General features: G+C 36.6%; 1 protein-coding gene across 3 annotated transcripts in view; it reads left to right on the top strand.

Moving 5' to 3' along the window:
- Positions 1 to 20,300, top strand: part of GLMN (glomulin, FKBP associated protein) — a 35,518-nt gene that overhangs the window by 7,111 nt on the left and 8,107 nt on the right. For 2 of the 3 annotated variants that reach the window (XM_040470980.1, XM_040470981.1), the window contains exons 4-15: positions 63 to 179; positions 1,335 to 1,443; positions 2,620 to 2,866; positions 4,365 to 4,467; positions 11,850 to 12,037; positions 14,373 to 14,426; positions 15,823 to 15,853; positions 15,940 to 16,029; positions 16,936 to 16,977; positions 17,684 to 17,757; positions 18,968 to 19,052; positions 19,533 to 19,642. In XM_040470980.1, the coding sequence (XP_040326914.1) occupies positions 63 to 179; positions 1,335 to 1,443; positions 2,620 to 2,866; positions 4,365 to 4,467; positions 11,850 to 12,037; positions 14,373 to 14,426; positions 15,823 to 15,853; positions 15,940 to 16,029; positions 16,936 to 16,977; positions 17,684 to 17,757; positions 18,968 to 19,052; positions 19,533 to 19,642 (1,250 nt within the window). The remainder of the gene's footprint in view (positions 1 to 62; positions 180 to 1,334; positions 1,444 to 2,619; positions 2,867 to 4,364; positions 4,468 to 11,849; positions 12,038 to 14,372; positions 14,427 to 15,822; positions 15,854 to 15,939; positions 16,030 to 16,935; positions 16,978 to 17,683; positions 17,758 to 18,967; positions 19,053 to 19,532; positions 19,643 to 20,300) is intronic. The other variant, XM_040470982.1, reaches the window with a different exon arrangement.

Genomic DNA, 20,300 nt, shown 5'->3' with positions numbered 1-20,300 from the left:
AAGCTCAGTGTAAGAGTCCTATAGATGGCAGTATTTGCTTTACTCTGAAAATGTTTTTACAGGTCATCATCAATAATATGGGCTGGAATCTTGTTGGTCCTGTTGTTCGATGTCTTTTGTGGAATAAGGAAGATGAGAAAAGAAAACATTATTTTCTGATGCTTGATTTATTGGTAAAGGTAAGTTAACAAAATTAGGTTCTCTTTGTCACAATAGCCAGCAGTATTTTGTAATTCCCTTTAATGTTTAATGCTTATTTGGGGTGACAAAGCTTTTAGTTAATGAAAATATAGGAGGGGACTCTTTGGAGAAAAGGCCCAATCTTATTGATTGGATGAGCAAATCCATTTCCGTTTTTCCAAATTGCTGGGTAGAATTATCTAACCTCATCTCAGACCCACTGATTCAGAATCTCGAAGAAGATACCTAAAAATTCTATTTTTAATAAGTAGCTTATTGTATAGATATGGAATTCAAGGTTTAGAGAGGCAATTCAAGGCCACACTGTTCTTTTAGCAACATTGCAACTAGCAAATGCCAATGCTCTTTTCTCTGTGGTATGTTCTCTAAAAGGATATAAAAAACCTAGAATGCAAGTGATAATGGTGGACATGGTAATAGGATGCAGATTAGTTGTGACCAACAACCTTAGAGACCCTTGGGGAAAGGTTGTTAGAGTTAAAAGTAAAAAATGATGGTAAAGAAAGATAAATTCTAAGGAAAGGACGTTGTAAGAGTCCACTTAGAGATCACTGCAAATAAAAATATATACAGTACTTGGAAAGAGGAAACCCCATCTAGATAGTAGTTATTAACAATGAGGACTTTAATAAAAAAAAAAAAAAAAAAGGCAAGTGAGGTGATTATGGCTAGTCAGAAGACAATGCAAAGTTTCATCTGTTCAGGAAGGACAAAAAAGACTGCACTCAGAAATACCCAGGCAGGGTGAGATAGAAAGGCCCCACTTGCTGGAAGCCTGAGAAACTACTATAGTATCCTTCAGAGTAGATGGGCAAAGCTCAAAAGAAACTGAAGTCTGGTAATCAAGTTCTTCCTTCTCCCTGTTTTTCTGACTTCTCCTTTAGCGACGAATTTAAGTCTCCAAAAGGTAGTTGTCTATTAAGAGACTCATTCTTGCTTCTTTTTAGTTTTATAGTGATTTGACAGTCAGATTCTATGTTTTGCTCGTGTATTTTTTTAAGTTATATGAGGTGTTGTACTGTTAAGCAAAAATAATGGTATTTTCTCAGTATATGCTGCCTTTTAAAACTAGTAATCATGTGGCTTTAAATACAACTTGTATTAAACAGGTTCAATTGTGAATATTTTTATAGTTATGTAATCCAAAGGAATTATTGTTGGGTTTGCTTGAACTGATTGAAGAGCCCTCTGGAAAACAGATATCTCAGATAATTCTTCTTTTACTTCAGCCATTACAAACAGGTAATGAGTATTTTGATATCTAAGAGTTTCTTGTTTTATCTGTGTTAAGTTCTTGATACTACTCTAAAATGTCAGTACTATATCAAAGTAAAATTTATGACTAATTATTGAGTACTCTGCTTAAACTAGCAATAGCAGTGCCCGTTTGAATCCTGCTGCCTATAGAAAGATGACAATACCGGCACAGACGGTACCCAGAATAGATTTTGTTGAATGTCATGCTATTTTCAGGGACTGTGTTGTAATCTGTAGCTTTTTGCCTAATCTTCCTATCTGCAACTTATATCTAGAAATTTCCCTGTAAACATATTTAAAGGATTGCCTCTATGATGTCTGCAGTACTCATTCTGTTAGCATTGTGATAGGTCGTGTATCTTGGTTAAAAACCGTATCACGCGGGGCATTGCTCATCCTCTGTCTTGGGAAGTTGAGTCTGGGAATAGCAAAGGTGCTGCTGAATGAAACAAGTGAAGAAAAGTCTTTATGGTTGAGTGCAGTAACATTATTGTTAAGCAATGGACCTTAGCATCCAGAGCAGACCGTATCCATGAGCTGAGACCACTTCTTCATTTTATGACTTACATATAGCTCAGAATCTGATAGAAGGACCCAGAGTCAGAAGTTAGAGTAAATCCATTTTAAATGAGAATAAAGCAGCTGTGTACCACTTGAAATACTCAAAATCTCCTAGAAAGGAAAATCTAATAATACTACCTTTCATTTTTACAGTGCTTTATATTTTATAAATATATTTCTTTGTATTTCTTTCTCTTATTTGATACTTAGAATGACCAAAAAATGTGGAACGAAGTGTTTCTGCCTTAACCAAGTAAACTCTTAGAAACATACTTAAACATGGCATCTATTGTAAGGTGCCATGATGGTAAGATGCTCCAATATTTCATACACCACTAAGAAGGAAAAAAAAAACTACCAATTAAGCTATGTTATCCTGATTTCAGAGTTGTTACAATATATTTTTTTATTATTTAAATTTATTTAAATTCAAGTTGGTTAACATACAGTGTAGTATTGGTTTCAGGAGAAGAACCCAGTGATCATCGTTACAATATTTTTTTTAAAAAAGTGTGTTATAATTCTGTGTTTACTGGACTTGTCCCATGTTTAGCATACTTAATGGAGCTACCTCAAGTCACAACTTGGTCTCTGTTTTAGTGATTCAGAAACTTCGTAACAACAAGGCATATTCAGTTGGATTAGCGCTGTCCACTCTTTGGAGTCAGCTATCTCTCCTTCCTGTTCCATATTCAGAAGAACAAATACAAACAGATGACTATGGCCTTTGTCAGTGTTGCAAGGCCTTAATAGAATTCACTAAGCCTTTTGTGGAAGAAGTCATTAATGACAAAGAAAACTCAGTGGAAAGTGAAAATGAAAAGTTAAAGGATGAATTACTGAAATTGTAAGTATATTTTTTGGTAACATTTCACAATGGAATTAAGTAATTGATAGCTCAGTTAATTTATGTTTCTTTGTTTTATTTTTTTGCCTTGGATGTAGATGTCTAGTTTCAGATTTTGAATTTTAGAAGATTATGGGGTTCAGTGGTCCATGCCTCATTAAATGCCATGTTCTACATTTTTAAAAATTAAAAACCCAAATCCATTTGTTTAATTTACTTGATATTCTTCTTTGACTTGGCTTTACTCATCATAGCAAGTGAATAATAAAAGCGGGGGAAATAGGTGTAGCTAAAGAATCTGGTCTTTCTGTGGGGGAATTATGTTTTTGCTCTCCCTTTGAAAGCAACAGAAGCAGCACCAGACAGTTAAACATCCAACTTGACCACAAAAACGGTAAGAGTACCCAATAGCATTCAATCTGGGGGGCACTATAGACTAAACATGCACTGTTCAGTATGGCTATCAAACACTTGACACATGGCTATTCCAAATTAAGATGTTCTCTAAGTATAAAATGCTCCCTGCATTTTGAAGACTTGTTATAAAAAAATGCCAAAATACCTCAATAATTTTTATATTAACATATTCACATAGTAGTATTTCAGATATATTGAGTTAATAAGATAAATTATTAAAATTTCCCTTGTTTTTTTTTACATTTTATTTATTTTTAATAGAGACAGAGAGACAGAGCACAAGTGGGGGAGGGGCAGAGAGAGAGAGGGAGATACATAACCTGAAGCAGGCTCCAGGGTCTAGCTGTCAGCACAGAGCCCGATGTGGGGCTCGAACTCATGAACCATCAGATCATGACCTGAGCCGAAGTCGGGCGCTTCACCAACTGAGCCACCCAGACGCCGCCCCCACCCCCCCTGTTTTTTCTTTTAATGTGACTACTGGAAGATTTTAAATCATATATGGAGCTTGTATTGTATTTCTGTTGGACAGTGTTGGACTATTTAATTACATGGACCAATAATTTTATCTTTTAAATTTTGTGGACTAAAACTGTTAGCTTTCTATTTTTTCAGGTTAGGACATTAAAAAAATTTTTTTTTACCATTTATAAAATGCATTATTCATGAAACTAAAGATATTTAAACTAAAGAAGTAGGAGGGGCTTAATCATAGAATAAAATTTGGTTTTGTAAGTAAAACAAATACAGCTCTATGAAAAAAATCACATTGTCCCAATTTTTCTTTGACCTGATGAAATCTACGTCATGGAGAATAGCACTGATCCTCAAACAAACATTCAGTAATCATTGATACAGTCCAGACATGGAAGTCAGTCTTACCACATTGAGTCTAGCAAGGAGTTCTCAGGCTTTCCCCAATACTGGTAACAAGGATGTTACATCACCAGTTTTATAAGCCATTGAGTTATTGGTGCTTATGTTATTTTTCATGTAAAATTAACTTGGATATGTTTATAAAATTAGGTATTTTATACTTAGGAAATGCTGTGTTCACAGTAACCCATTTCTTACACCTTAGTTGTTTCAAAAGCTTGAAATGCCCTTTGCTGACAGCACAATTCTTTGAGCAATCTAAAGAAGCTGGAAATGATCCTTTAAGATGTTTTGCATCTGAAATAATAGTAAGTACAGCTAATTTAATCTGCCATAAAATCTGCTATAATTTAAAATGTTGTCCTGCTATATTCTCATGTATTGCACGTGGTCATGTATATTGATACGTTATTAATTAGGCAATATGTATTTTTTGTAGAACACAGATAAAAAGATGGAAGATAAACATCAATAATATTATTTAGGTAATGAAATTAACACCTTCTAGACTTTGCTTTTATATTTATAAATAAATTTATACATATGTGTAAATAATTTTTTAGAAGAGTCTATCTACATACCCTTTTGGAATGTACTTTATTTCTCTTAGCATATTATGAATAATTTTCCATTGTCTTTCCGTTGTCCATAGTATTCCATGGTATGGACCTTGCATAATATGTTTGACCTGGGCCATCTAGCTCAACACTTAGGTTTTCTCCAGTTTTTCATTATTATAGAACAATTCCAGTTTTCTTTTGTTAACTGTTAAGTCTGTGATAAGTATCCTTTTAACGAAATCTTTATATATTTCTTTAGTTGTTTTCTTAAAGTCAATTCCTAGAAGTAGAATTTCTGTGCCAAAGGATATCCTCAGTTTTAAGGGTCATGATAAATATTTTCAAAATACCTCCAGAAATAAGTAAATTTCATTTGAAAAGTAATTTGGCTTAATGTATCCAGTATTTTTAAGTGTGCTGAGATTCTTTATTAGGGAACTAATGTGAAATATGGAAAAATATGTACTTGAGATTGATAGTCATGAATTTCAGGTTAGAGCAGCCACTGTGGTTGTGGGTTTTCTTCAGCTATGTTCAGCTGTATGATGGTAGGTGCAACATAGGAAGAAAGTGGATTTAAATAGGTCAGGTTTTGAGAACTGTGGGAGTTCTACAAAGCAAGAGAGAGGAAATGGCATTGAGCATGTATGCAGGGAAGTGACTGTGACGCACAGTAGAATTTAAGAGTAAGGAGGGAAGTTAGGATATACTAAATGTGAGAGACAGTGAATAGATGATGGGATCACTGGATTGTAGGTCCTGGTGTGACTGACAAGTTGTCAGAGCTAGGTTACTAAAGGGAATGACCTGAAAAGATTGGAGGTTAAAGAAAAGGATGCTTGCAGTTACACTGTGGAAAAGTTAGTTATTAATAATGTCTGGGGTATGACCATGGAGTGAGTGTTCTTAGGAGAAGTAGAGGCTGAAATCATTGGACCAAAGTGAAGTACCTGAGATTCCAGGATATTAGAAGATCTTTGGTTGTACATTTAAGTTACACAGAATTATGATTAAGAATAATGTCAGAAACCCAATTAATGGTGTGACCTTGGGGTAGATCTAATACAGTCATATGAAATAAGTTTCAAAGGGGTTGAAGAGAGGGGTTTTAGAGATGAAGGGGGAGAATGGCCTAGAAATAGCAAGGAGAACAGGTATTTTACTTCCAGGCTTGATATAGTGGATATGGGTGAAAAAATAACAACCTGTGAGAGGTTTTCAGACAAAGTAGTTTTTGTCAGAGGAGTCAGGTTACCTTTAGAGCAAAAGAGGTAAGAGACCATTTCAAGAAGAATGAATTTTGCTGATAACTGTAAGTTCCACAGGTCATACCTGAAGGGTATCTGAAATCTAAGAGGTAGGAGAAGGGTTTTGAAGAGGAGATGTCAGAAATGTAGGGGAACTAGATTTTGAGGAGAGATGATATGAATAGGGTTATGTAGTTAATGGAATTAATGCTGATGGTCAAGATAGTAGGGAAGAGGCTAAGAGTGACATAGAAGGAGAGAAAGGGAGGAGTTTTCCAAGGAGTACATAACCGACCGTAACAGGGCCTCTTCACTGTTGGCAATATTAGAGTACAGTATAATCCAGTGGATATTGTATAAAAATTACCATATATAATATATGTACCCTATTTTGAGAAAATAGCTATGAAAGTTGGTGGCTGTTATAGGATTTTAAGCCTGGGAGTGATGTATTTGTTTTGGATTCATCACTTCAGTGGAGGTTGAATTTAACAAATAAGATTGAAAATAGGGAGATCCTTAGGTGTGTTTTGGGAATTAGGTGAGAACTAGTGGGATCCTGATTATAGAAATGGTAGAGATGAAGGGGAGAGGGCAAAATAAAAAACTTCATAGTAGGTAAAATTGACAAAATTTGGTCATTAATTGGATTTAGAAAAATGGTTAAAACGTTGATTCATAAGTTTTGTGCTTGGGTAACTGGGCAGATGAAAGTGCCAGTAGCTGAGATAGAGAATACAGAACAAAGAACAAGGTGTTTTGTGCTTAAAAAAAATTTTTTTATTAAGGTAATTTAAAAACATTCAGAAAAGTGGAAAGAACAATATAATGTACCCCTGGTATACCCATTACCCAGCTTTAACAATTTTTGACATTTTGCCAATCTTGTTTTATCTATCCTCCTTTGTTTTCCCTACTATGGTATTTTAAATTTTTTTTTTTCAACGTTTATTTATTTTTGGGACAGAGAGAGACAGAGCATGAACGGGGGAGGGTCAGAGAGAGAGGGAGACACAGAATCGGAAAGAGGCTCCAGGCTCTGAGCCATCAGCCCAGAGCCTGACGCGGGGCTCGAACTCACGGACCGCGAGATCGTGACCTGGCTGAAGTCGGACGCTTAACCGACTGCGCCACCCAGGCGCCCCAGCTACTATGGTATTTTATAGCCAGTCGTAGATCTATCATTTCTTCCATAAGTCTTTTAACTATGCTTCTTTAACTAGTAAGGACTTATAAAAACACAACCACAATCCATTATGACATCTAGCAAGATTAGCAGTAAATTTCTTAATATATAGCCAGTTCCCAGAGAGCAGGTTTTTAAGGAATAAATTTTGAATAATCATACTTTGATGAGATCACCTAAAGAGGTAGGTCATTGTGAGAAAAGAAAAGCGTTTAGGACTGAACCCTACAGAGTACCAACACTTAAGATAAGTCCACCAAAGAGACCAAGGAAGAAGCGTCACAGAGGTTGTACAAGTATCACAGAAACTGGGGTAGTAGAGTTTCAGGAAGAAAGAAGTGATTAGTAGTGTTAAATGCAGCAGAGAGAGCCTGTAAAGTAACAGCTGAAGGGCATCCATGGATTTAGGAAGATGGCATTGATAATTTTAGCAAGAACAGTTTAAGTGGAGTGTTGGAGACAAAAAACAGTAGAGTGGATAAAGGGGTGCATGAAAAATGAGAAATAGGGGGGAGCTAGTATAAGGTGTTCTTCAAAAGAGGAAGGATAAGAAAGAAGAAGCAGTAGCTAGAAGACATGAACGTGGGGTAGGAAGGTAATAGGGGAGATAGGGAGGCTTGAGCATGTGTATTTATAGACTCGAAGGGATAGGAACCATTAGAGGGGGAAAAGAGAAGTATAATGGGATAACTGAAATAATGTGGCTCGAGAGCACACAGCTGGCCACAGGAGCAAGGACACCTGGAGGAGGTAAGAATGGGTATGTATGCAGCGAAATTTATAGCAGGAATGGAATATTACAGTTGAAAGGAATCAAACCCACTGGCCTCAGATTTCTAGGTGAAGGAGATCTCTTAAGAATGAGGAGGTAGAAATGGGGGCTTCAAGGAACTGGTAAAGGTTTGGAATACTGAAGGGAAAAGAAAAGAGATGGCAGAAGACTATGAAAGCATTAGTCACTAGTCTGAGCACTCAGCTGTGATTGAAGACCACAACTATAGTGGTAACAGTCTGTATTTGTGTATGATTTTTTTCTTCAACAGTAGTCAGTTGACTGGGTGTGGAAGTAGAGAAGGTGGATGGTAGTTTTTTTTCCAAAGCTGGCATTTTATTGGGTAGATAGAGCTAAAGGAAATACAGGGTGTAAGTAGTTCAAATGACCAGAAATGTCTTGGTTGGACAGGGAAAGAAGGGAAGTTAGGAGGGGACAGGTAGGTTAGATGAAGGGATCACAGAACTAGAAAGGTCAGAAGTACAAAAGCAGGTTGGTAGGAGAGACAGGATAAGAAGTTATGGTCAGAAAGTGAAATGCTGGAGTTTAGTATCTAATATGGAATAGCTCCAAATGCTGACAGAGGTTCAGGATGGGATTACGTGCTGAAATGAATTAGAAGTTAGGGTCACTGGAATTTAGAAATCAAGAACCATGAGGCTGGACTGTTAGAGAAGTTACCTATGTGAACACTGAACTTTCCCACATCGTAGCAGTTGGATAGAGAAGATTGTGAGCAGGTACCAAAGTCTTCAGTGAATGTGGGGAAATGACCAGGAAGTCAGCATATGGCAGAGATAAGAACAATAAAAGGTCAGTATCTACCTCAAAGGAAAATGTGCTTTTGCTTGAGAGTACAGGAAGAACCAAGGTAATACCCAGCCTCTACCTATACCACCCTTCCCCACTCTTGCCTCCCTGGCTGTGCTATGTAAGAGGTGTGAGAGGATGAGCAGCCTCCACCAGAAATCAGTCAGGTTTAATTAGAGCAGTAAGATAGAGGAAGTATTCTATGAAAAGGTTGAGGGTATAGGGAAGAAAGTTTAAGATCCTCTAGAAGTGAGGAAGCACAAAGCAATCAAGCAGAGGTAAAATCAGGGTAGGAGATAAAGTGAGGAGGTGCCTTCATTTCTATGCTGGAGAAGTCCAGATAAGTGGGAACACTTGAGATTGATAGCTTGAGCTGTCCCACCATTGGCAGAAGTTTTGCCTTTTTTTTTTTTAAGTTTATTTATTTTGGGGGAGAGAGAGCATGAGCTGGGGAGGTGCAGAGAGAGAAAGAGGGAGAGAGAATCCCAAGCAGGCTCTGCGCTGTCAGCATGGTACCTGATGCAGGTCTCAAACCCAGGAACCATGAGATCATGACCTGAGCTGAAATTAAGAGACACTTAACTGACTGAGCCACCCAGGTGCCCTGGCAGAAGTTTTTTGATAGAGAACTGTTTGAATGTCCCAAGGGTTTCAGCATAGAAACATGCTTTAAAAAAAGGGCCAAGTCTGCCATGAGAAATTGTAGAGTGGCAGGTGCATCCTGGGTCTGAGCAAGACTGCTGGTGTGTGGGTAGATTGTGAAGGCCCTAATTTGGACACAGGTGGACCCCAGATAATCCCAAAGTAGCACTGTAGAATCTGGTTATGTATAATGGGTTTTTAAAAGGCTAACCTTACTCTGGGAAAAAATACATCTAATATTGGCTGAATGAAGAAATGGAGCTTCATGGTTAAGAGGACATTTGGAATCCTAGTACAGTAAACTTTTTTTCCTACAGCTATAACAAGACTGCATGGCTTTGAAAATCAGTACAGCAGTATATATATTTAGCATCTGGTAGCTGAATAGCAGTCTCTTGTGACTGTGGATGATTTCCCCTGGTTCTTTTTTGTGTTCCGAAATGACTAATGGAGCCATCTGGGATCAGCAGATTTTACTTCCTTGAAGGCTGGAAAAGTCTTATTTGACTTTATTATTCCCTACAATGTCAGGCCCAGTGCCTGATACTCAAGTATTTATTAAATAAATGAGTGAATATGTGGAAAGTCAGTATTCTGATTTAGCTGTTCTTGACATTCCCTTTTGACTTCTATAGTATGTTATGACTAACTTTTTTATACTTTTTGAAAGGGAGAGCGTGCGAGCTTATGCAGGGGAGGGGCAGAGGGAGAAGGAGGGAGAGAGAATCCCAAGCAGGCTCCATGCCCAGCGTGGAGCCCAGTGCGGAGCCCAGCACAGGGCTTGACCTCACGAACCAAGAGATCATGACCTGAGCTGAAATTGAGAGTCGGATGCTTAACTGACTGAGCCACTCAGGCTCTCCTCATATTTTTTTTGTAGATGTTCTCAATAGATATTTGACACAGGAATTATATCATTTTCTAGGTAAAGAAACTGAGGCTTTAGAGAAGTTACATAACTTGTCCAGTATCTGATAGCTAATAGGTGGTAATTCCATTGGATTCTGAAGGTCAGATGCTTTCTAGTATACTGTAGTTAGGAATAATGTAAGACGCATAGGAGTGGCTTTATGTTTCCTGAGTGTCTTTTTTTTCTCTACTCTTACCTCCTTAAAAAAAAAGGTAAGGGGCGCCTGGGTGGCGCAGTCGGTTAAGCGTCGGACTTCAGCCAGGTCACGATCTCGCGGTCCGTGAGTTCGAGCCCCGCGTCGGGCTCTGGGCTGATGGCTCAGAGCCTGGAGCCTGTTTCCGATTCTGTGTCTCCCTCTCTCTCTGCCCCTCCCCCGTTCATGCTCTGTCTCTCTCTGTCCCACAAATAAATAAACATTGAAAAAAAAAAAAAAGGTAAAACTGTAGTCCTGTCCTCTCATGGTCCTCTTTCTCTTATGACACAAGAACCCTTGTGATATGAGATATCACCAGTTTCCAAAGCCTCAAAGTGGTCACTGGAGCACTGTTCCTAGAGTAATCTTCTTCTAAGTAGTTAGTTTACTATCATTTCATGGTATTTGTATGTCTCACATTTCTGAGATTGCTTTCAAATACCTCAGGCACTTTAAAAAAAAAATTGTGATAAAATATACATAACATAAAATTTACTATTTTAAAAATCATTTTTAAGAGTGCATTTCAGTGGCATTAAATACATTCACGTTGTCATGCAACCATTACCACCATCTGTCTCCAGAACTTTCTCATCTTCCCACTCATTTCCCTTAGGTTGTTGGTAAATTTATCTCCTTGAAGCTATAGATTGAGGTCCCCATTTTCCTGTTGGCTATTTGGTCAGGAACCACTTTCAGTTCCTAGAGGTTGTTCCTACAGACAGCCCTCTCCATAGACCCTCTCATAACATGGAAGCTTAGTTCTTTAATGCCTCCAGCGGTGAGTTTCTGACTCTCAAGGAGGGACTGGACCCTTTTTTATTTTTTTATTTTTTTTAAATAAAGTTTATTTATTTTGAGAGAGACAAGAGACAGTGCAAGTTGGGGGGGTGGGCACAGAGAGAGAGGAGAAAGAGAGAATCCCCAAGCAGTCTCCTCATTGCCAGTGCAGAGCCTGATGTGGGGCTCGAACCCATGAAGCTGGGAGACCATGACCTGAGCTGAAACCAAGAGTCAGACACTTAACCAACTGAGCCACCCAGGTGCCCCAGACTGGACTGGACCCTTTTTTAAAGACTTCTACCTGATTAATTCAGGCCCACCAGAGATAGTCACCTTTCTAATAACCCCGAATCAACTGATTTGGAACCTTAGATACATCTGCAAAAAATCCTTTCACTTCTTATCATAACAAAATCTAATCATGGGGTGGTATCTTGCCATATTCTGTTAGGTTGAAGCAAGTCCAACAGGTCTCACTCACACTCAAGAGGTGAGGATTATACAGGATGTGAATATGGCACGGGAGGGTGAGAAGAACATACTAGAGTCTGTCTGCTGTAGCTTACTTTTTTTATCCATTTCAACAGGGTTTCTTATCAGCAATTGGACATCCTTTCCCCAAAATGATTTTTAATCATGGAAGGAAAAAGAAGACATGGGATTATCTTGAATTTGAGGAAGAAGAAGACAAACAGTTAGCAGACTCTATGGCTTCTCTGGCCTATCTAGTATTTGTACAGGGCATCAGTATCGATCAGCTTCCAATGGTCTTAAGGTAGGAGTTAGTGTTTGATTTATTCGTGTAATTGTAAAAGGAGTATCGAACTCATATATCTAATTTCCAGCATACTTATTATTATACTAATACTTTAAATGAAGTATAAACAAAAGCTATTTTTTTAAATATTTATTTTGAGAAAGTGTGAGTGGCGGAGGGGCAGAGATGGATGGGGGGAGAGTGAAAATCCCAAGCAGGCTCCACACTGTCAGCACAGAGCCTGATGTGGGGCTTGATTCCATGAACAGTAAGATCATGCATGACCTGAGCTGAAATCAGGAGTCAGACACTTAGCCAACTGAGCCACCAAGGTGCCCCTAAACAAAAACTATTTCTATTATCATATAGTCTATAATCTGTTTAAGCCAATAGTACTCCAATAGTGAAAGGTGGTGGCGGGGGGTGAGAATTGAAATAGACATAATGGTGGAGACAAGAGTCAAAGTGTGAAACTGGGAGCGTCTGGCTGGCTCAATTGGAAGAGCATCTGACTCTTGATCTTGGGGTTGTGAGTTCAAGAGCTCCATGTTGGGTGTACAGATTACTTAAATAAAAATTTTTTTAAGAGTGTGAAACTGGGCTTGGTTTTGAAGCTTTGGGGATCGCCCTGTACTATAAGAGAGGGAACTGCTCATTTACCCATGGTGGAGGGGTGGGTATCTAAAATGCCATCATCTTTTAACTGGATTACTCTTGTAGTCCTGAGTGGTTATTTATATATCCAACCTCAATCCCTTTTAATCCAACTCATTTTCAACACAGAAAGTGAAGCTTTAAGAGTAGTCCCTTAATGTAAACCCTTCACTGGCTTTTTATTGTTCTAAAGTCTAAAAGTCTTTACATAAGACAAGCTTATACATTATCTGATCTCCGCTTGATTGCCCTGATTCACCTTCTACCACTTTTTCTCTTGTTTACTATGCTCCAATAACATAGACCTTTTTTTGTTTTTTTATTCAAATGTGTCACAAACCTTTCTGCTATAGGGCCTTTGTATATGCTTAGAACAAACATCTTTAACCTTAAATGTCGCTTTATGAGGAAAGCCTTCACTAATCACCCAATTTCAGTTGCATCTTCCTGTTGTAATTATCTTGACCTTGCCCTTCTTTTCCCATAAAGTTTATCAAAATTATTTTTAAGATACATAATTTTATAACATAACACCTCTTGGACTTTAATATCCATAATAATGATTATGTATTTGTCTTGCAGATGATAGTTGCATTTCTTTGTGTACATTTATATATTTACTTATGAATGTACCTGGGGATATATTTCTGTGTAAATACTGCAGTAATGGCTACCACTTGCATGTTCATCATGTATTAAACATGCCAGTAGCTTTATATGCATTATCTAATCTTTATAATACTATGAAATAGAGTATTCTCATTTTACAAATGAAAATAACAGGCTTAGACAAGTTAAGATACCACTTAATATCATACAACTAATTAGTGGAATAGGTGGATTCAAACAGTTTTGTCTTCCCCCAGAGCCTATACTTACTTGAGAGAGAGAGAGAGAGAGAGAGAGAGAGAGAGAGAGAGAAAGCCCCAGGAGAGGGGCAGAGGGAGAGGGAGAGAGAATCTTAAGCAGGCTCCATCCCCATCACAGAGCTGATGTGGAGCTTGATCTCACCACTATGCAATCATGACTGACTTGAGCCAAAATCAAGAGTCAGATGCTTAACCGACTGAGCCATCCAGGCATCCCTAGAGCCTATACTCTTAATCACACTACCATCAAAATGACTTAGGTATGTATATTAGTTTGTGAAGGCTGTCATAATAAAACACCACAAACTGGATAGCTTTAAAATAACAGAAATGTATTTTGTCATAGTTCTGTAGGATGGAAATCCAAGTCAAGGTATGGGCAGCATTGGTCCCTTCAGAGGGCTGTGAGGGAGAATCTGTTCCATGCCTCTCCACTTGGTGACGGTGGTTTGCTGGCAATCCTTGATGTTCCTTGGCTTGTAGATGTGTCACTCCAATCTGGCTTTATGTTCATATAGCATTCTCTCTGTGTATGTCTCTGTCCACATTTCCCTTTATTATAAGAACACCTATTGTACTGGATTCGGGCTCACAGGAATGACCTCATGGGGGGGGGGGTGCCTGTTGTCCCCCTTGCCCATCCCAATTAAAAAGAAAAAAGAAGGCCCTGTCTCCAAATAAAGTCATATGCTGAAGTTCTGGAGGTTAGGATTCTAACATTTCTTTTTTGAGGGGGGCACAATTTAACCTTTAACAGTATTGATGTATACAAAATTTCTAAAAATACGTGTGGGTGATATATACATACATATATATGTTGTCTGTTTTAGCCCATCGTACCTATTGCAATTTAATATGGGGCACATTGAAGTCTTTTTGCAAAGGTAAGATCATTTAGATGGCATCTCAGAATTAAATAGTGTTAAAGTAGCTCTTGTTAAAAGTGGGGGAGACTACTTCTCTTTGCCAGACCCTAATTAATTAATTGGTTATTTTATAAAACAGTGATGTAAATATGAAACAAAAATGAGTCAAAGAGGTTTTACAACAGAAATCTCTTTTAAATATTAAAATATTAGCTTCTAAGGGAGTTTCCAGTCATCTGCTTCTGATGTTTCTCCCCTTATTTCAAAAGTTGGTAAGTTAAAACACCTCTGTCCCACTGCAGCCTTCTCCATCTAAGCAAGGTGGTTAATAAAAGAAATTCATCCATGTTTTTGCTTCATAGACACAATGTGAACTGCATTAAAAGGAAGGAGGTGTGTTGACCCCACCTTTTTATATCTCAGATTATTAACAGTGATTGTATTCAACAACTTCTACTTGAGGCATTAAGAATGTAGGTCTTTCTCTTTGAAAAAAATTACAGAGTAAAAATATGTGTAATTTTTTCAGACATATTTAAGCATTTTGCAAAACTCTATATGCTTTGTGTTCTTTCCTTGTAACATGTTTAAATTATCTCTTGCGATCAGTCAGGACCTTTCAGTAGTATCCTATAGGAACATTAGTGACAGTTTATCAATCCCATCTCTTCCCAGGTGAAGGAAGATTTGTAACATGGCAAATGTCCAAAGCCTCGGCCTACAAGGCAGGAATTTCCAAGGGTCTCCTGGCACAAGCAGTTTTTAACTCTGTAAATTTACTGTATTATGTATGTCTTAATGGTTTTACATTCTTTTTAGTCTCTATTTTATTCATACAATGAGAATATGTATTGATTTAAATCTTACGTTTTGTATTCTTAAGATTTCCAGACTATTTAGTCATTGAACAAAAACAACACTTTTAACTCCTTGCATGGTTAGAATAAAAACCTGGGCCTTAAATAATATTTTTTGCCACAGAGCTTAAATACTTAATTAACAAAGATTATATACCTTGAAAAAAATATGATCACAAATGGAAAGCATTTAATTATTATTTTTATATAAAAAGAATTGAAAAGATTTTACAGATTAATCAACTGGAATACATAATATCTTATTATGTATAATTGGTTTCTTAGCACTTACTGTTGAAGATCTGTTGATTTGTTATACTAGGAAGTAAGCCCTGAGTGGGTAGATTTGGGTTGGATTTGGATGTCAATAGCCAAGTCAAAAGACCGATCATACGTGGATTAAGAATTTTGACTAAGTTCTTCAATAGAATTTTTCCTTAATGATATATATTTTGAAAGTCTTTTAATTTCAATTTTTGCTTTATTTTTCCTAAAATGAAGAATCATTTAAAACAGTTTAGAAAGTCATGTTGATAAATTTTAATATTCTCTTCCAGAACAGAAGAGTCTGTTTTCTCCAAAGGAGTGGTAAGATTTGTTTGCACCCATTGTAATTTACACACAGTCATTGCACAAATACAGCTGTTGACTTTGCTATATATGTATCTCCATAGGATCTGTTGGAGAATGGTTTATTGAGAATAGAGGACAACAGTTTACTTCACCAGTACTTAGAAATCAAGAGCTTTCTTACTGTACCTCAGGTCAGTTAAATGTGTATTCTAATCCTGAAATAGCCCCTTTCCTATTCTAAAATTAAGTAAAGGTCTTTTCAGACTCCTCCTACTTCCTTCTCCATATCCTTTGAAAACTCTAGTGCCATGTGTCCAATAAAACTTGCTCTGATGGTGGAAGTGTTCTAGCTATGTATGATACAGTATTAAAGCCAGTAGCCACATTGAACACTTGAAATGTAGCTAGAGTTAAGGAACCGAATTTTAAATTTTATTTAATTTAAATTAATTTAAACCTAAATAGCTATATGTGACCAGTGGCTACCATAGTTGATAGTGTAGCATCTGGTGGAAAAACGTAATTTTCTTCTTAAACACTTTGTTTCTGTAGGGACCTTAAAAATGAAGCTCCTTTACTTTTCTCATAACTCAAGTCCTAAGGACTCCATCAAGGCATGCATTAACTCATTACTAGAAAGACATTTTTTCTCTCCTATGATTTATTTTGCTTAGTACTATCTGTTAGTTATCATAGCCAGGTGGGTCTTTAGATGTTAACGAAGAAACCTGTTTTTCTACCATTTAAATAGGAAAACATGGATATTAGTATATTAACAATGATTGTTTTTAATGAATGGATTATATTTTCCATGTCTGGTTTCATTTTTTGCCACCCTAGACATAATTGTAAATTACACTTCTAAATTTATGCTTTGTAACATCCCCATTCAACATTACTTACAGAACAGATTGTACTTTGCTTCCTCAGATGTAGCAGTGGAACGAAAGGCTCAGAGAAAAATTTACTTAATTTTTATATCTCCTACCTTCCCTTCTCTGAAATTTTAGTATCCATTGATAATATAGTTGTTTATTGTTAATATAATCTATTATCATCTGAATGGTGGTTTTTGTTTGTTTTGTTTTTATTTCCAGGGCCTAGTCAAAGTAATGACGCTTTGCCCCATTGAGACATTGGTATGTAAATGTTTTGGAAATAAATAATAATGAGTTAGAGTGAAGATTTTTCTTTTTTTTTTTTTTTTTTTTGAGAGGGAGAGAGAGCGAGCTGGGCTGTGTGCTGGAGCAGGGAGAGGGGCAGAGGGGGAGGGAGGGAGAGAGGGAGGGGGGAAGAGAGAGAGGGAATATGAATGAATGAGAATCTTAAACAGGATCCAAGCTCAGCACAGAGCTCAGTGTGGGGTTCAGTCCCACAACCCTGGGGATCATGACCTGAAGTGAAATCAAGAGTTGGATGCTCAGCTGACTGAGCCACCCAGGTGCTCCTTTACAATGAGAAATTTTCTTGAATAATTTACAGCTGACTCTTGAACTATGCAGAGATTAGTGGTGCCATCCCCCTGCGTTAGTCAAAAAGCCAGGTATAACTTTTGACTCCATAATGCCTCCTAATGACCAGAAGCCTTACTGATAACATAAACAGTTGATTAACATATGGTTTGTATGTTACATTATATACTATATGTGTGCAATAAACTAAGCTAGAGAAAAGAAAATGTTATTTAAAAATTCATAGGAAAAAAAATCATAAGGAAAGTACATTTACAGAACTATATGCCAGAAAAAATCCACTATAAGTGGACCTGCACATTTCAAATTCCTTGTGTTGAAAAGTCAACTGTAATCGTCAGTTTATGTAACAATATTATTTGTTTGATTCTAGAGGAAAAAGAGTTTAGCTGTGCTTCAGCTGTATATTAACAAGTTGGATTCACAAGGCAAATATACGTTATTTAGGTATGTATCAAGAATGGTTGTCAAGAATGGTTGTAGTTGATTAAAAACCAAATTAATACCATTTAATTATTCCAGGCTACAGTATTTCAGAATGTTTTACATGTAATCGACTGTACTTGGAAACCATATTATAATAAATTCTCTTATCCCTATGGGTAGAGAAGGGTTAGTTAAATATTATGGACTCAAATGAATAATAGTATTTCAGCTCAACTAATTGAAGTAGTCTAAAATTAAAATAGACTAGAGAGAGATTAGAGATTGATAAGTCTCCTGATGGAACTTTACAGGTCAGTAATCTCCATTATTCACTGTTGAAATTAATTGCTCTGGAGTTATAACTTGGATAGGCTATTCACTTTTAAGTTAAAAGTAGAGATTATTAATTGTGCTGTTTGAAAAGGAAAAGATTCTAGCAACTCTCTGAGTTAAAGAGCAGCTGTAAAGGGCCAAATAGCAAATACAGGCTTTATGCATCACTCAGTCTCTGTTGCAACTATTCAACTTTGCCTTTGTAGTGGAGGTGAATATATTGCAATAAAACAAAACAGGCAACAGGTTGGATTTGGCCTGCAGTTGCCAAATCTAGTCTGTTGACATGCCTGGTAGTAAAAATGAGTTAAACACCGATTTGGGTAATGTCAAAATGCTAGTAAGTCTTCTTTTGGAATTGGCCAACACTAGCATTCTTAATCCCATCTTTACTTCTATCAATAAGACTTAGGCCAGGTTTATGAAATTATAATTTGATGCTTATGTCTTAATACCAGTTTTCCTGTTCTGATTTACCTATGTCCCTACCAAGAAATCCCCCTTTCTTAAGCTAGTCATACTGTGTTTCCTTTTTTTGCAATTAAGTTAGTCTAACACGACTAGTCTACCTTCACAGGGAATAATTTTGGGAGATTTTAGGCTATTAGTGCCCATTTTTGCCATGTCAAATCACTGCAACTATATTCACAAAAGATTCATATTTGATTTAATAGAAATTTCTTGTTGAAAAGATCCAGTGAAAATAGAATTTGCCAGTTAGAGCAATAACCACAACAAGTAATTTGGCAATTGGTTGATCACCTTGCTAATTGTCTTCACAGATTTTTGTATTTTTAGAAATAACACATGGTCCATTTGAATTTGTAAAATTTTCAGCATTGTTTAAGTATAATAGAGTCCAGGATAAATTCAAATGTATTGTAATTTTGCTTTCAAGGTGCTTATTGAATACAAGTAATCATTCAGGTGTGGAAGCTTTCATTATTCAAAATATAAAAAATCAAATTGATGTGTCACTAAAGGTAAGAGCATAGCTCAGGTGTTGATTATCTTTTTTACTTTGTGATATATATATATTCATTTGTGGAATACACTAATGTATATCTAGTATTAGGGTATATTTTTTCACCATTTCTAGTATTTCGTTTTTAAAAACATGAATTTTGAAATTTTATTAACTATATATTTAAATTATATTAATTCTTTGAGCTGAGAATATGATTTTGTTTTGCTCTGTACTTCTGAAATATCAATGGAAACTTAAGTCTAATCTGTTTATGAATAGTCAGTAATTTCATACTGAAAACAAAGAGTGCATCAATGTTTTCAAACTGGCAGTTTGTTCCCATTGTCTAGAAATAGTGTGAATGAATGAAAATTTAAGTTTAGAAACATATTTTAAATGTGTAATGTTTATTTTTGTAGTGTGAGGGTACTAGAAAAACACGTGAATTTACCAACTATTACTTAAAATCTTTCCCAATTTTTCTTTTGCTTTTCAGAAAACACATGACAACAAATGGTTTACAGGACCACAGCTGATTTCACTTCTAGATTTGGTACTCTTTCTCCCAGAGGGTGCTGAAACAGATTTACTTCAAAATTCAGATAGGTAAGGTTGACCATTACTAAGGTTCACATAGTAAATTAAAAAAAATGTGAAACCCCTGCTTAGCAAACCTAAACAAATAAGGTGTATTTTCCTGTTATGAGTTATGGTTAATTCATAAAATTACATAAAGATTTTCGTATTTTAGTAATTAGATGCTATGTAAAAACAGAATTAAAAACTCCTCTTTCCAAAAGCATGACCAATAGTATGATTTTATACCTATGATGTACCCTGCATTCCATTGTACAGCTCATAAGGATTTGCAACTAACTCTAAGCATTGGTGACTGAAAACTAAGAATTTCAGTATAACTTACATAAAAGACTTAATGTTTGGGTTATATTGTTTTGTTTTCTAGGACATCATTTTTTTATTAAAACAATTTTTTTTAATGTTTATTTATTTTTGAGAGATAGAGCATGAATGGGGAAGGGACAGAGAGAGGGAGACACAGAATCCAAAGCAGGCTCCAGGCTCTGAGCTGTCAGCACAGAACCCAACGGGGGGCTCGAACCCACAAACTGTGAGATCATGACCTGAACCGAAGTTGGACGCTTAACTGACTGAGCCACCCAGGTGCCCCAAGGATATCATTTTTTTTATATATAGAACATGTAATTTCACTTTTAGTCTACACAGTGGATGATAAGTGGGTTGT

The sequence above is a fragment of the Herpailurus yagouaroundi genome, unplaced genomic scaffold, assembly GCF_014898765.1.
Source record: "Herpailurus yagouaroundi ecotype Mexico unplaced genomic scaffold, PumYag 77, whole genome shotgun sequence".
Taxonomy (NCBI): domain Eukaryota; kingdom Metazoa; phylum Chordata; class Mammalia; order Carnivora; family Felidae; genus Herpailurus; species Herpailurus yagouaroundi.
This window is presented reverse-complemented; position numbering and strand designations above follow the sequence as displayed.